At 36.1% G+C, this 14,514-nt stretch overlaps 2 protein-coding genes across 6 annotated transcripts; one reads left to right on the plus strand and one right to left on the minus strand.

The window, feature by feature from the left end:
- Positions 1-1,605: 1,605 nt before the first annotated feature.
- LOC140823872 (acetyl-coenzyme A synthetase, chloroplastic/glyoxysomal-like) lies at positions 1,606-6,298 on the minus strand. Of its 5 annotated transcripts, XM_073185539.1 has the most exons (10): positions 5,849-6,288; positions 5,620-5,763; positions 5,373-5,528; positions 5,137-5,259; positions 4,878-5,044; positions 3,508-3,557; positions 3,338-3,426; positions 3,148-3,238; positions 2,774-2,887; positions 1,606-2,666 (listed from the first exon to the last, which is right to left on the minus strand). In XM_073185539.1, exons 5-9 carry the CDS (start codon positions 4,915-4,917, stop codon positions 2,798-2,800), a joined length of 360 nt encoding a protein of 119 aa, XP_073041640.1. In that variant the 5' UTR covers positions 4,918-5,044; positions 5,137-5,259; positions 5,373-5,528; positions 5,620-5,763; positions 5,849-6,288; the 3' UTR covers positions 1,606-2,666; positions 2,774-2,797. The 5 variants fall into 5 exon arrangements, 2 of the variants coding, with proteins under 2 accessions (XP_073041640.1, XP_073041563.1); XM_073185462.1 differs by having other exon boundaries at positions 1,867-2,887; XR_012116340.1 differs by having other exon boundaries at positions 1,987-2,887; positions 3,338-4,686; positions 5,849-6,298.
- A 3,101-nt stretch (positions 6,299-9,399) lies between these two features.
- Positions 9,400-11,726, plus strand: LOC140824068 (exocyst complex component EXO70C2-like). The gene has a single exon (XM_073185687.1). It carries the CDS (start codon positions 9,599-9,601, stop codon positions 11,624-11,626), a length of 2,028 nt encoding a protein of 675 aa, XP_073041788.1. The 5' UTR covers positions 9,400-9,598; the 3' UTR covers positions 11,627-11,726.
- Positions 11,727-14,514: the final 2,788 nt, after the last annotated feature.

A 14,514-nucleotide genomic window follows, 5' to 3' on the forward strand; every position in this document is an offset into this window, starting at 1 on the left:
CGAACCCGGATCCCGGAACCCTGAACCCGGAACCCTGAACACTGAACATTGAACCCCGAACCCCTAAACCCCAAACCGCTAACCCCATGCATGCAATTATTAAATTATCTTGTATTTTAATTAAATGTTTTAATTGCATTAAATAATTATGCTGTGCATATTTGCATATATAAAATATACTTTTTTACATGATTGCATTAAAATGTATTTTAAAGGTTATTCGAGTTGCGATCGATGAACGGTGATATAAAACACCTAAAACCCTACTCTCTTGCAAGGGAATTCACGGCCACACTTCTGTAATTCAGAAAACTCTCCCCAACTCTCTCACACCCCACGGCACACACACACTCACAATTTTAGAAGAAAATTCGAAGGATTCAAGGAGAAGATAGCCAATGTTTCACTCCGTTCTTCGTCGTCAATGTTATTTCGTGCGTATAAAACGCAAAGGCACGCCATACATCTCCTTTTCTCATCCATCATTTCATATTATTGTTTTAATTATTGTATGCATGAGGAACATGATTTAGTTTTCAGTATTTTCGGATTATAGCATGCACACTTGAGGAAACATGACATTTGATGCAAATTCTTAAAGTTTTTATGAAAAAAAGGGCTGCCATAAACTTAGGTTGGAATCAGTGGTGTCTATACATGAATTAAGGCCCTAAATTACTCACCATAATCACCAAAGTCGAAGCAAGAACAAGCAACTCACCAAGGAAGTCGATTCTTTGTAACATGTATCAGCTCAACCGCAGCTTAGCAACCGGACAGCTTCTCAACCGGCTAAAGCAAAAAGATTTTAACCGCTTAAAATAGGATCAACCGGGTAATACTAAAGAAGCATGACCGCTTGAATTACATATCGCTGATAATTCAACCATATGAAGTAAAAGAAGCTCAAACTTTGATAAACTTCCCAAATCGGCTGATTCGAAAATGTCACTAAAAAGGGATATTTATTGTTCAGGACAATCAATGGTTTGCACCGCTTCAAAGTCAACTAGTTCCTACATCAGTCCCGAGGATGATCTGCATTTATATCATTATACCAGAAAGGAAAGATCATTTATATCTTACAAGGGTCTGACGATAAAAGCAGTTGCCGCAAACGGTAACTCTGAAGCAACTCTTCAAAGAACGGGACTCAAGGCCATGACGGCAAAAAGAACATTTACGATATATCTGAAGAACATTTAATGCGCTTGCAACTGATGGTGACACAACATCCCTCTGTTACAAGTTAACGTTACTCATTCCTTCCGACCGTCGGAATGATTGTCTATATTAACAGAGAAGGTAGTATGCAAGCATCAGAGACAACGTGATACATTATCAAATTTACAACAGTGAAATCATCACCAGCTTGCATACCTGAAAGATTCATAGCGCAATCGAAAGATTACATACTTCATCGCTCATCAGCATACACTGAACAGAAAGGTACCTGATCATCTAAGGATCATCTTCGTGCTACCAAAATCAAAATTTTCATTTACATCAGTAACATTTTGGTCATTTGATTAAGTTGTGTTGTCTGGTGAACTAAGTGTTCTTAAAATCCAGAATTGTAAAGTGATCGCTAAGAATTCCAAAACAGTCAGTGTGATAAGTCCTGATTGGAGTGGATTGTTACAAAGAGTTTTTGTAAAACAAAAGTCTTTTAGTGGAATTCCTCCTGAAGAGGAAGAAAGGGTGACGTAAGAGTTTTTATCTCCAAACATCCATAGAAAAAACTCTGTTTCTTGACTTCTTGCAAACACTTACTTTTCACGCTAGATTTTGTTGATAAGTTCGCCAACGATCTTAAACTACATCAGAAATCTGGAACTATTTTTCACAATTTACATTGGTCCACTTTTCTAACAATTTTGAGAAGAATTTCAACCGCCTCAAAACGGTGGAAAATCAATTTTTTTCTCGCGACAATTTATTCTTAAACTAGATGAGGGCGTATTTACAGGCATCAAAAACCTTCCGTAGACATCCACAGTCCATTATACATATTTTGTATATACAGTCAAACAGATAATAGTAACTCATTTATCTACTCGCTATCATTTACCCATACAACAACTTATTTACCGAGGTTTAAAGGAAGCATCATAAAAAACACTACCGTGAAATGTAGCTTGTACGGTCAAAAGTTAAAAAAAAAAAATTCGAGCAATACAATTCGATGAGATCCTACCACACTATTAAAAGAACAAACAAATTGTCTAATGTCATCCAACTCATTAAGCAATAATTCCAATATTATCGTGTTAGCTACTTTTGGATCCTAAAAACGCGAACAATCTTTTTTTGAAGAAAAAAAATTGAGTACAAGTCTTTGTACATAGATAGTAAAGAATATGCCTGATAGAATATTGAGTAAAAGTCTGTGTACATAGATAGTAAAGAATATGCAACCATTTGATGTAAAACCAGAAAGTTCACTCGTTAATATTATCAAGATGTATTTAGTAATCGAATCTTCCAAATCCAAGGAGTTTGGTGAAGACTTTAGAGTTTGTTGTAGAACAAAGATTATTAAGTGGATTTCTTTCAAGTGGGAGAGAAGAGGACGTAAAAGAATTATATCACATCCAAACCTCTATAAATCTTGTGTTTTATCCTGAATTACTATGCAGATCGTCATCCATCCTCCGAAATGCGCTCTTAAAAAAGAAATCATGAGCAAGTATGAAAGTGTAATAAAATTTAGTGAACACATAAAGCTATGGCAAACAAGAATAAGCAGTATCATAGAATGTTATGTCCTTACCTCATTCCCTTCACACATCAATGATCATATTAATGTGGGGGCAATGTAGAATATAGACACCTTGTATTTATCAACAATGTCCCAGCAACGTTCAGGATCGGGAAAACTGGGAGCCTGGAGGAATTCTAAATTAATTATTTGAACGCGTCTTCTACCTATGCTAGTGCTATATAAGAACACAGCTGACAAAATTTGTAAAAAAATCAAGCAACTTTATACATTTGGAACCAAGGAACTTAATTATAAATCAGATTTGGAATAATGTATCACGAGAAACAAACATCAGTGTTAACCCACTAAAACACTAATATTCAAAACACATGCACAGCAAATCCGATTGATTTAAATCACACAATGGGAACAAATGAAAATACCCCTTCAAAAATTACGACTGTTACTCCATTGAGCAAAGGCCCATAAGTGACATAATTGTGGCCAGTAACCCATCCACAGTCAGCTGTACACCTAAACAAAGCAGTTATAGCCCAGACATAGAACCATCATTGACATTGACCAGTAATGTCACAAATCAACATGCTAATAAAATTTTGAGTTTGGCCATACCAATAAACATCTGAAGGTTTACAGTCGAAAGCAAATTTAAATAGGGTTGATGTATACACCATGTATCCTCCAGTTATGGGCAGGACACCCTGACAAATCAACCAAAGCAACTTTCTTGAATAACTTGAACAAAACGTGTAGAAGTTTCCGTCATGCCAAATTCCTCATACCTTGGGCTTCCCAGTGCTCCCGCTAATATAGAGCAAGAAAATCGGATCCTCTGCGTCGACCCATTCCACATCACAAGTATATGAATATTTAGGAATAACGTCATGGTAGATATGGGAAGGAAAGAGGGGATGAGTTAGAGTTGAAAAGCAGAAACATATGAATAAAAATCTCACCTATGCCGCTCCATTATTAAAACTCGAATATTAAGAGGGGTAAGATGGTGCAGCCACAGATGTTCAATAGTTCTTTTTAAGTGCGTTATACTCAGTCAGATTTTGTGAACACATTCCGAAAATTTGTTACTACCCCAAAGACCCTTAAGCCGAGTGTATTGTCTGCAAGCTATCAATGAATTAGCAAAGAACTGTGTCAATTTCAGTTTAAATTCTGCAGTGTTCACACGGGCAACCGACGAAGAAAGTTAAGGATGTTGCCAATTGAACTAGAGAATTGAAGTGTCGGTATGAAATATCACAATTTCCCAGATACTGAATTATTTTGTGCATGAGATCACAAGGTTGGCCCTCGCTTTCTGAACTTTCATTTAGGTAAAAACATGCAATACAACAGTATATGTATTCAACTAATTTTTCATCAAGATGGTTTACGTGGCCAAATTAGATACGCAAGCATATAACTTGTCCACTTCCTTGTTTATGTGATTCAACCTGCCATCATTTATCTATGACATCTACCCAGTTAGTGCTTTACTTCTTTAAGGAAGAACCGTTTTCATAGCTCAAACATTTATCTGCCAGAACATACGAATAATGTATAAAAAGATTCACACATCCGTTCATCTGTCCAAAAAGTTATGCCTATATTTTCCTATAGGATACTACAGAAAAAATTATGCTGGATAATAAATAAATTTAAATTAGGTTAGCAAAAGTAAAGCGAATATACACAAGATATCAAAAAGGTATCCTTTCTATGGTTCAGAATGATATTGTAGAATAAATGCTTCTGATTTGCCCTCTTTTCGTCCCTCTGGCATGTAGCAGTATAGATGACCAAGCAAATGACAAGACACGGGAAAAGGAAAGGCTCTTTGAGCACCAACCAGATAAGTATTATATAATAAATTCAATGATACTTTTCAATAGTCGTGGAGAAACAAAAAAAATCCAGCATGAAAGAGTTGCCACACAAAATGGAACAGGTTTCAACCCCTGTAGCTGCGACATTATAAAGAAAAACTTAATTTCTTGTTGTTAGGAATCAAATAAACAATTAAATACATCAGAATGAATATATCTGTTTAAGTAGTCAATAGTTAAAAATGTCACCCTTTCCCCTTTTTTCTATTACTGAAAATAATATCCAGATGAGTGCTAGAGCTAGAAAGTCATCACTTTAGTATACTCACCAACAACAGTACCATTGTTGGTATTCTGTAACAGCAGCATCGACTATGCCTTTTACATAAATGGTCTTGGATCCTCTCCGAACAGCATGTCAGGTTATTACAATCTTTGGTTTGCAACCAATGATCCTCTGGGCAAGAGACTCCGAGAAAAATCCAGCAAACACAACCTGAACAAGCGAGCAGATCAACTTTATATTTTTCAGGAGTGGATGACCCGCCCAAAAAATTAAGATATAACCAACATATTGTAGTACAGTACCGAGTGAACAGCCCCTATTCGCGCACAAGCAAGCATGGTGATACGCAATTTCATGATCATAGGCAGATAAATCAAAACAGCATCACCCTTATGGATGCCAACATCTTTCAAGTAATTTGCAAACTGTTGTGATGCAAAGCAAGGGATAAAAACATAATTATTATATGAAAATCACTTTTATAGCGATTTATAGCATAAACTATGAGAGTCAACAGGCAAAGCAATGATAAAGTGACCTGATAAACTCTCTACAGGAGTTGTTTGTAAGTCAAAGTGGCGTCAACTCAAGGTTCGTTTCCTTCCCAATACATTGCAATTTTTTCACCATCTCCTGTTGCGATGTTTGCATCTAAACAATTGTAGCAGATGTTGGTAATCCCACCCTTGAACCACTGATCCCAAATAAAAGTCAAACATTTATCCTGTTTAGGAGAAGTGCAACAAAAAGCGAAAAGAAATGAGGGAAGTGAATATTTAAATGACTTCAATGTTGATAGACCCCTTTTGAATGTCGACATTCTCAGAGTAGACAAATTGTTCCCATTTTTGTTTCCAGTAAAAATGGGATGCAAAGTCGGACCAGAATCCAGCAGGGTCCTCAATAGACTTTCTATACATCTCCAGATACTGCAGCATCACTGGTCCACCTCAGTACGATTAAAAAAAAAGGAGGGATGCATGAAGAAAAGATCAAAACGACTTAAAAAAATACCTAGTCGGGGGAAGAGACATGAGCCTACGCAGAGAAATAGTGGCAGGGGATGATCCTCTTAGGAAGCAAGCGCCTCGTCGAGGATGAGTGCATTCAATTGGGAGATCTTTGCCAGCTTTAGAGGGCAGAGTGGCCATAGACTCAACGTGGCACAACTGCTTCGAATCCATGGCCGATTTAAAGAGAGACGGTGGTAGGTGGTGCGTGTGAAAGTTCAATATGAATATGGAGGGGACATGGAGATCCAGCTGATCCTCCTCGTTCCACTCGATTTGCTATTATTATTATTTAAATTGGTACTATTCCTGTTCATTATTATTACTATAACTGTAGCGGGTATGATATGTATTCCTTTTCCATCAGATATTATGATCATTATTATGAGAAGAAGGTGAATGGCAGTAGCAAGCCGCCATTCTGTTCTATTTCATCTCCTCCAGCTATTCAAGAGTTGACCATTTCAATATAATAATAATAATAATAATAATAGTCACCACTCTCAAAAGTTACTCTTCGTTCTCCCCCCAGCTCAAATTTACCCAGAAACAACTCAACCCATTCGGTGCAAACCAACCAAGAAAAATTTAACAATTTTTCTCAAGCATTATTTATTTCAAAAATAATAAAATAAGCTCGATTTTTTATTTACTCAAATATGTCAATAGAGTAATAAATTAAACATTATATTATAAATTAATTAAGGCAAAAACTTGTGTGAGACGGTCTCACGGGTCGTATTTTGTGAGACGAATCTCTTATTTGGGTCATCCATGAAAAAATATTATTTTTATGCTAAGAGTATTACTTTTGATTGTGAATATCGGTAAGATTGACTCGTCTCACAGATCATAAAGATTTGAGAGACCGTCTCATAAAAGACATACTCATTAATTAATTAATTTGTCGAAATGATACATTCAGTTTTTAAAGAATTTTTAATAAAATAATTTAAACTGAGATCACCATCAATATAGAGCTGGATTTGTCATGGATCATGAAAGCCAATCAAGGACAACTTTAGTTTTGGCACTTCTTTAATTTTTCGAATTTTGTCAATTATTGTTATGATAGACAATCATTATATGATTCATCCGTCAACCAAATTTAGCTGCAGTTTATCTCCAACTCAAATGACTGAATTTCTCTAGTCTTAACATTACAAGTAATTGAAAGTCTCATGACATTGAAAATTGAAACAATCTCTTCCATCTGTATTAACCAACAAATGGGAATTATTTTGATATGAAGGCCTCATGTATTGCAAACCAATTTGGAAATTGGCAACTTTTTGTTTCCAAATCAATCCGAAGCAATGCAGTCTCTTGCCCAGTTTCCGAAATCATTTTCCGAAAATTATTGGGCTGCAAACATAAAAGGATAGTGTTATGAATTATCGAAGAATATGACACAATCTTGGTTGTCAAGATTTCAATATTATTGTGGATAAGACTTGATGAACAATTGTGCAAAAACATAGCATTAATATGTTGGAAAAATGGGTTTCATATCTATTTAGAATCGATAAAATAATTAGAATGAGATGCGTAACGAACGAAATTATATCTCGATTATCAATTAAAGTGAATGTGAAATTAATTGAGTGTTCATAAATATTTGTTCTAATTTTATCGAATGAAAAAGATTGAATGAAAATGATTATATATATTATATTAATTGTGCTGATTTTTTTACGGTCAACCTGAAGCCAATTATTTTTTCGAGTCAAATTTTGGGTTCAACTCGATCTAACCCGAACCCAAAAACCCCCAACCATAACCTGATTTTTTCGAGTTCATTTTTCACACTCCTATGTCATTGGGGGTTTGACGTACAGTAGACTATTGACATCATTTAAATATATTCATCGTTTAAATATATTATCTTAATTATTGTTGACATATCTTATAAAATTATAAAACATATGTTACATGCTACAATCAATCCAGTGTAATAGAAAAATTATTCATTCAAAATATTTATTTCAATAAAAAAATCTGACCTAACTTGATGGAAATCGACCAACATTATGAGATGCGACCCAACATGATGCAACACGACCCAAAATAATGAAACTTAACCAAACATGATGTCACTCGACTCAACATGACAAAACACGACCCAAAATGAAACACAGCCCCAAAAACAAGACCCAAACCCTTGAATCAACTCAACACTTATAAATTACAAACAACATTTTCTTTTCCATCGTAAACAAAGAGATCATTATAAAAGTTGGGTATAAATAACGTATATATTGTAAAATTATACTTACGTTTTTCAAATTATCTTTGCTTCAATATTTATTCGATTTCCTTTCAGAGAACAGACATCGGGATCTTAAAGTGGAGGATGGAAACAAATTATAAACATCATAAATGATCTTACCTAACTCTCTTAGTTAATATATTGAAAAATCCACTTTATTTCACCAAATAAAAAAACTCAAACACCCTTCATTTTAATTAAATTTCTAAAGAGTTATATAATTTTTACTACAACAATAAATGATTATTATGACACTTTTTTGTAGACACTTTTAATTAAATGTTGTTACAAATACTTAATAATGACACTTGTAAAAAATTAATAATATATAAAATAAAAAAACATATTAGATTAGTTATCATGACATTTTTGATTGATGTCATCTTTTACATGGAGGGAAACAATTACTTTTCCCACATCGTAAAAAATAGTTAAAAAACTAAAAAATTTCACTATAAATAAGTGTAAGAATATTTGGGTTAGATAAATATTGGAGGATGGAAAATAATTGTCTCCCTCCATATAAAAAATGACATCAATTAAAAATGTCAGGATAACTAATCTAATATGTTTTTTTATTCTCACATTTATTTTATCTAATTTTCCCACTTCCTATATTTATCCAACCCAAATATTCCCACATTTGTTATTGTCACTATAAATAACATACACGACATTTTTAGTTGTCATTATAAATGATTTTAACTGACATATAAATTTGTCATTATTACTATAATAACAAGGCATCTATAAATGTATTTAAACATGAGTTTTCCTGACATTTAAAAATTGTCATCAAGCATATCTTCTATTGAAGCCCAGTCATCTTGTCCTACCGTCCAGTACCAATGAAGGTACCGAAGGTAGTCGCCCATCCACCTCCTTAGTTTAGTTATGAATAATTAGTAACACGTATGAAGTTGTCATTAACATCTTATAATGACATTAAAAAATGTCAGTAAGTTTAAGACGTCATTGGAATAGATGACATTTGTTGGAGGTGTCACTAAAACTTAAATGTCACTAAATATTGAATATGATGACATGTGACGTAAATTCCCGAAACTGCACTTGAATCAAGGCATAAATTTAAAATTTTATCAATATCATAAGCTAAACGTATCTCCCCACTATTTAATTTAATTCCATAAAATGTATGATGAAAACACATGGACATATATATCACATGACTAAAATAGATTTGTAGGACAAGTTATAATTTGTCGAAAAGTTAAGGTGATAATTAATATTGTGAGATTTTGTATTGAATTTATATTGTAGATTCATAAGATTATAATAAGAAGAATTGGAAGAAATATTTTGGATGGTTGATGATGATAGAGCGGTGGAGAGCGAGTCATTTTCCACAGTGTCCGCTCAGCCCCTTCCTCGTAAGCATGCATACTTAATTCCCCTTCACTTTCGGGTCTCCATCTTCTTTCTGCTACTCCCTTCTCTTCCTCTCCCTCTGTCTCAAAATCTGTCATGGATTTACAGAAAGAATCACCCACCACAGACAACACCAGCAATGACATAGAAACCAATGATCAAACCAAAAAGCCTGACCCGGATCAAGATTCCTCGCCCAAACCACTTCCGGAGCCTGAACTTGTAGAGGAAGATAAGCCAGGTGAAACCACGCTCCAAGAATCGTCCCCCTTGCCTCCTGATCTCAGCAAAGTTTCTGAAGAAATTGATCAATACATTTCCGATTTGTCTGCATCCAAGGGAGATGAATCGGCCCCCCTTGACGTGCCCATTTTCGTCGAGCAATTTGCGGTTCTTGTCGAAGCCAAGATCGATGAATACGATAGCCCCGTAAAATGGAGTAAATTGACTGAAGAAGATTCGAATTCATTTCTCAAAGTTATTGATCGGGTTTGTTCCCTGCTCAACTCCATTTCACAATTCTCCTCGGAATACAAGTACGCTCATTCAATCAACCTCATTGGCCGGGTTCTTCAGCATGCAATGTCCAACCTGGAGGAAGAATTCAAATCACTTCTCGAAGATTATAAGATCCCTGATTCAAATCCTTGTAAGACCAATGACAAAAAACCCAAACAATCAACACCATTAAGTTCTAATCAAGAAGCGGATCAAAATCAACCCACAGAATCTGGCCCACCCGAGGAAAACCATTTTCCAGGATATTCAGATGACATTATTTCAAACTTGATTAGACTGTCAAAGGCAATGATTGATGGAGGCTATGAAAAGGAGTGTTGCGAGGTCTATTTTTTGGCCAGAAGAAATGCATTGGAAGAGACCCTGCACAAACTTGGATTTGAGAAATACAGCATCGATGATGTTCAAAAAATGAACTGGGAATCACTGGAGAGAGAGATTGTTGCCTGGATAAGAACGATCAACCAATGCACAACAGTGCATTTCCCCAGGGAGCGCAAGCTCGCAGACTCGGTGTTCTCAGATCATCCTTCAATGTTTGAAAGCCTATTTGGCAGCCTGGCAAATTGTGTAATGACGCAGCTCCTCAATTTTGCCGAGGCTGTTGCTCTGACGAAACGAGCAGCCGAAAAGTTGTTCAAGTTTCTTGATTTATACGAGACTCTGAGAGATGTTCCCCCGACTACTGACAGTTTCTTCCCTCAAGAGTTGGCACGTGAGCTTAAAACAGAGGCTTCAATGATAAGAAGTCATCTTGGCGAAGCCATGGTTCTGATTTTCATGGAGCTTGAAAACTCAATCAATTCCGATTCTGGGAAAACTCTGGTTCCAGGCGGTGCAGTTCATCCGTTGACTCGGTACATCATGAATTATCTGAAATACGCGATCGAGTACAAAGAAACATTAGAGCAAGTTTTCAGGGAGCATCAGAAGATTGAAAGAGCTGATTCCGCCACAGGATCAGATTTCGATTACAATTCACAAGCCCAGAATCTCAACAATGAAATTACAGCAAAGGAATCACCCTTCCTGTCTCAGATGATAAAGGTCATGGATTTACTGGATTCAAATCTAGAAGGCAAATCGAAGTTTTACAGGGACCCTTCATTGAGCATGATTTTCATGATGAACAATGGTAGGTACATTATGCAGAAGATTAAAGGGTCGAATGATATCAACAGCCTGATGGGCAACACGTGGTGCAGAAAAAGATCATCGGATCTGAGGCAATATCACAGGGGATATCAGCGTGAAACCTGGGGCAAATTATTGGGTTGTTTGCATCCCGAGGGCTTGACGGTGAATGGAAAAGTGGCGAAGCCGGTTCTGAAGGAGAGATTCAAGAGTTTCAATGCAATGTTCGATGAAATACACAAGACACAGAGCAGTTGGGTGGTTAGCGATGAGCAGCTTCAATCAGAACTAAGGGTTTCAATATCGAACATGGTGATTCCTGCTTATAGGTCATTTTTAGGAAGGTTCAGTCAAGTGTTCACTCCAGGAAGACAAACAGAGAAGTATGTCAAGTATCAGGCTGAAGATATCGAAACATACATCGACGAGTTGTTCGATGGGAATGCATCCCCAAGGGGAAGGAAAGTATGATATCAGCATATACATACATACATATGGCTGTATTTCATCGTAGTGTACAGAGTAAAATACTGGTACCCTGGCCAACTCGATATTGAATTCGCTGCAAGAGAAGTCATGAGATTTTTCATCGATGCTACAGTTGGCTTCACTGGAGGGGACATCACTGCTGCTTCTTTTTCCCATTTTTGTTTAGTTTATAGTTTCAGTTTTCGTCTTGACTTGTTTGTACTGTTTCTGAGGTACCATATAGTCTGCAGCTGATCAGAATCAAGAATGCAATTTTTATAGTTTCGGGATTTGAATAATACACATTGTCCACCTAAAGATTAGCAACATGTCTTGTATCACCACCAAAAAGAATAAATAAATCCAGTATATTTGTTTTTGTCATCTATGAAAACACATGAACGAAAAAGATTTTCCACTTGAGAAACAAGATATTTGTCTAATGTTGATAACAAAAATGATAGATTTTTTCTTCTTAAATAACAAATGCTAAATTAAATAAGAGTAAATTTGGTAAGACTTGATGATGACACAAAATACAAATTTAATAATATAGTATATAAAGTTGTAGAGTGATGCATAATCCCAACTAAATGAAGAATTACTTTATAATCATCAGTGTTCAAAATGACGGCCGCCTAGGCGGTAGGCGGCCCTCGACTGCACCGTCTATGTATGAGGCGGGTGTTTTAGACAGCCCAAGCAATACGTCGTTAGAGAGGTGGGTCAGGCGACGAGCAGGCGGATGAGATAGTCAGTCAAGATTTTTAAGTTGTAAACCTGTAATCAACAATTTTAAAACCTGGTCAATAATTTTAAAAATATAGTCAAAAATTTTAAAAACTTAGTCAAAGTCAATCAATTTTAAATATCAAAACTCTAACACATATCACTTTCTTTATTTTATTTTTGGTTTTCACTCTCAACTCTAAAGCCTCAACCACCACACAATCTACCACCTGCCGCCAGCAGTCAGAATATTTAGGTTAGACATTGCATATTTATTATTTATCATATTTTTTTATAATATTTCAGATTTGTGATTTCAAAATTCAAATTTTTTCCTATTATTAATTTATTATTTTATTATTGATTTATTATATTGTTGAAGATTCATGGCGAAAAAGATAAACAACCGGAGATGGAATTTAAGACACAGTCTAATGATATTGTTTGAGAATATAAGGTGTTGTATAATAAAGAGAAAATGGATTGGATCACATGCAAGTTGTTTAAGAGGCTAGTTAAAGGAGGGTTTATAGGATGGAGCATCATATTGCGGGTATTGTAGGACAAGTTAAAGCATGTCCTAAAACATCTGATGAGGACAGAAAAGGAGTGAGAGACTATCTTGAAAATAGCAAGAATAAAAAGCGTCAAAGGGTAGAAGAACTAAAAGCAGAAAGGGCGGATGCAAACGTATGTGTTGATGAAGAGGATGGTGATTGTCAAGTGATGGGAGATAATTAAAAAAAATCAAAGAATCTCGTGCCTATTGATAAGTGGACATCCACAATGGATCCAACAAAGGCAAGACAACAAAACATAAATGATGCCTTGAAGTTAAAGTTTACAAATGATGTGCATGAGTATTTTGCTAGATGGATATACAAAATGGGGATTCCTTTTCATTCAATTGACAATCAAAATTTTAGACAACTTGTAGAGATGATTGGCCAATTCGGTCCGGGCTACAAACCTCCAAGTCAATATCTTTTAATAGAGCCACTTTTGAAGCAAGAAGTTGAGAGGACAAAATTTTCTCTAAAAAACATGAAGTCGAGTGGATGAAAAATTTATGTTCAATAATGACCGACGCATGGACCGGTCACAAGAGGAAAAGCATTATGAATATATGTGTTAATTGCAAGCTAAGCACTTCATTTCTTGGTTCTATTGAAGAATCCATGGAGGCACACAACAGAGTTTATATATTTGAGTTTGTTGAAAAATATATCATTGAGATTGGCCCGCAACATGTTGTTCAAGTAGTGACGGACAATGCCACAAACAATATAGTGGCGGCGAATTTATTGAAGGTTACACAACCTCACATTTTTTGGACCTCTTGTGCGACTCATACAATCAACCTCATGCTTGAAGCAATTGGAAAACTACTCAAGTTTAGCGGAATACTTGAGAAAGAAAAGTCCTTGACTATATTCATCTATGCACATCATAGAACTTTGGCTATTATGAGGAAATATACCAAGAAAAGTGATATTGTGAGGCCCGAGGTGATTAGATTTGCTATTTCATTTTTGACTTTGGAAAGTCTCAAAGACAAGAAAGATCAATTGAGACTCATGTTTACATCCGATGAATGGAGCCAAACAAAGTTAAGGAGTAGTGTGAAGGGGTGATAGGTGGTGTTTTTACATGTTTATTGCATTAGTTTTAGTTGTGTTTACATTGTGCATGCATGCATTTCATTTACATTTTGTTCATTTTATAGTAATTATTTGCATTTTATCATGTCTCACTTGTGTGTGATGAATCTGCAGGCAAAAATGGTCGGAGAACGAAAATCAGAGCGAAAGGTGGAAGACTCAAGAATTTGGACAGAACAAGCGGCGCCCGAGCGGTACATTTCTACCGCCCGGGCGCGAGAAGTGAATAACTGAAGTACCAAGACAGAAAGTTGGCGCTCGGGCGGTGCTTTTCTACCGCCCGAGCGCGAGAAAATGCCTCCGAAGTCATCCTTACAGAAAGTTGGCGCCCGAGCGGTATATTTTTACCGCTCGAGCGCGAGAAGTTGAAGTGCCAAGACAGGAAGTTGGCGCTCGGGCGGTGCTTTTCTACCGCCCGAGCGCGAATGCCGCACCAGCCGAGGGAAGTTACAGAGAGTGTGGCGCTCGAGCGGTACTTTTCTACCGCCCGAGCGCCGCCTA

This window comes from Primulina eburnea, chromosome 1 (genome assembly GCF_022965805.1).
Source record: "Primulina eburnea isolate SZY01 chromosome 1, ASM2296580v1, whole genome shotgun sequence".
NCBI classification, from domain to species: Eukaryota; Viridiplantae; Streptophyta; class Magnoliopsida; order Lamiales; family Gesneriaceae; genus Primulina; species Primulina eburnea.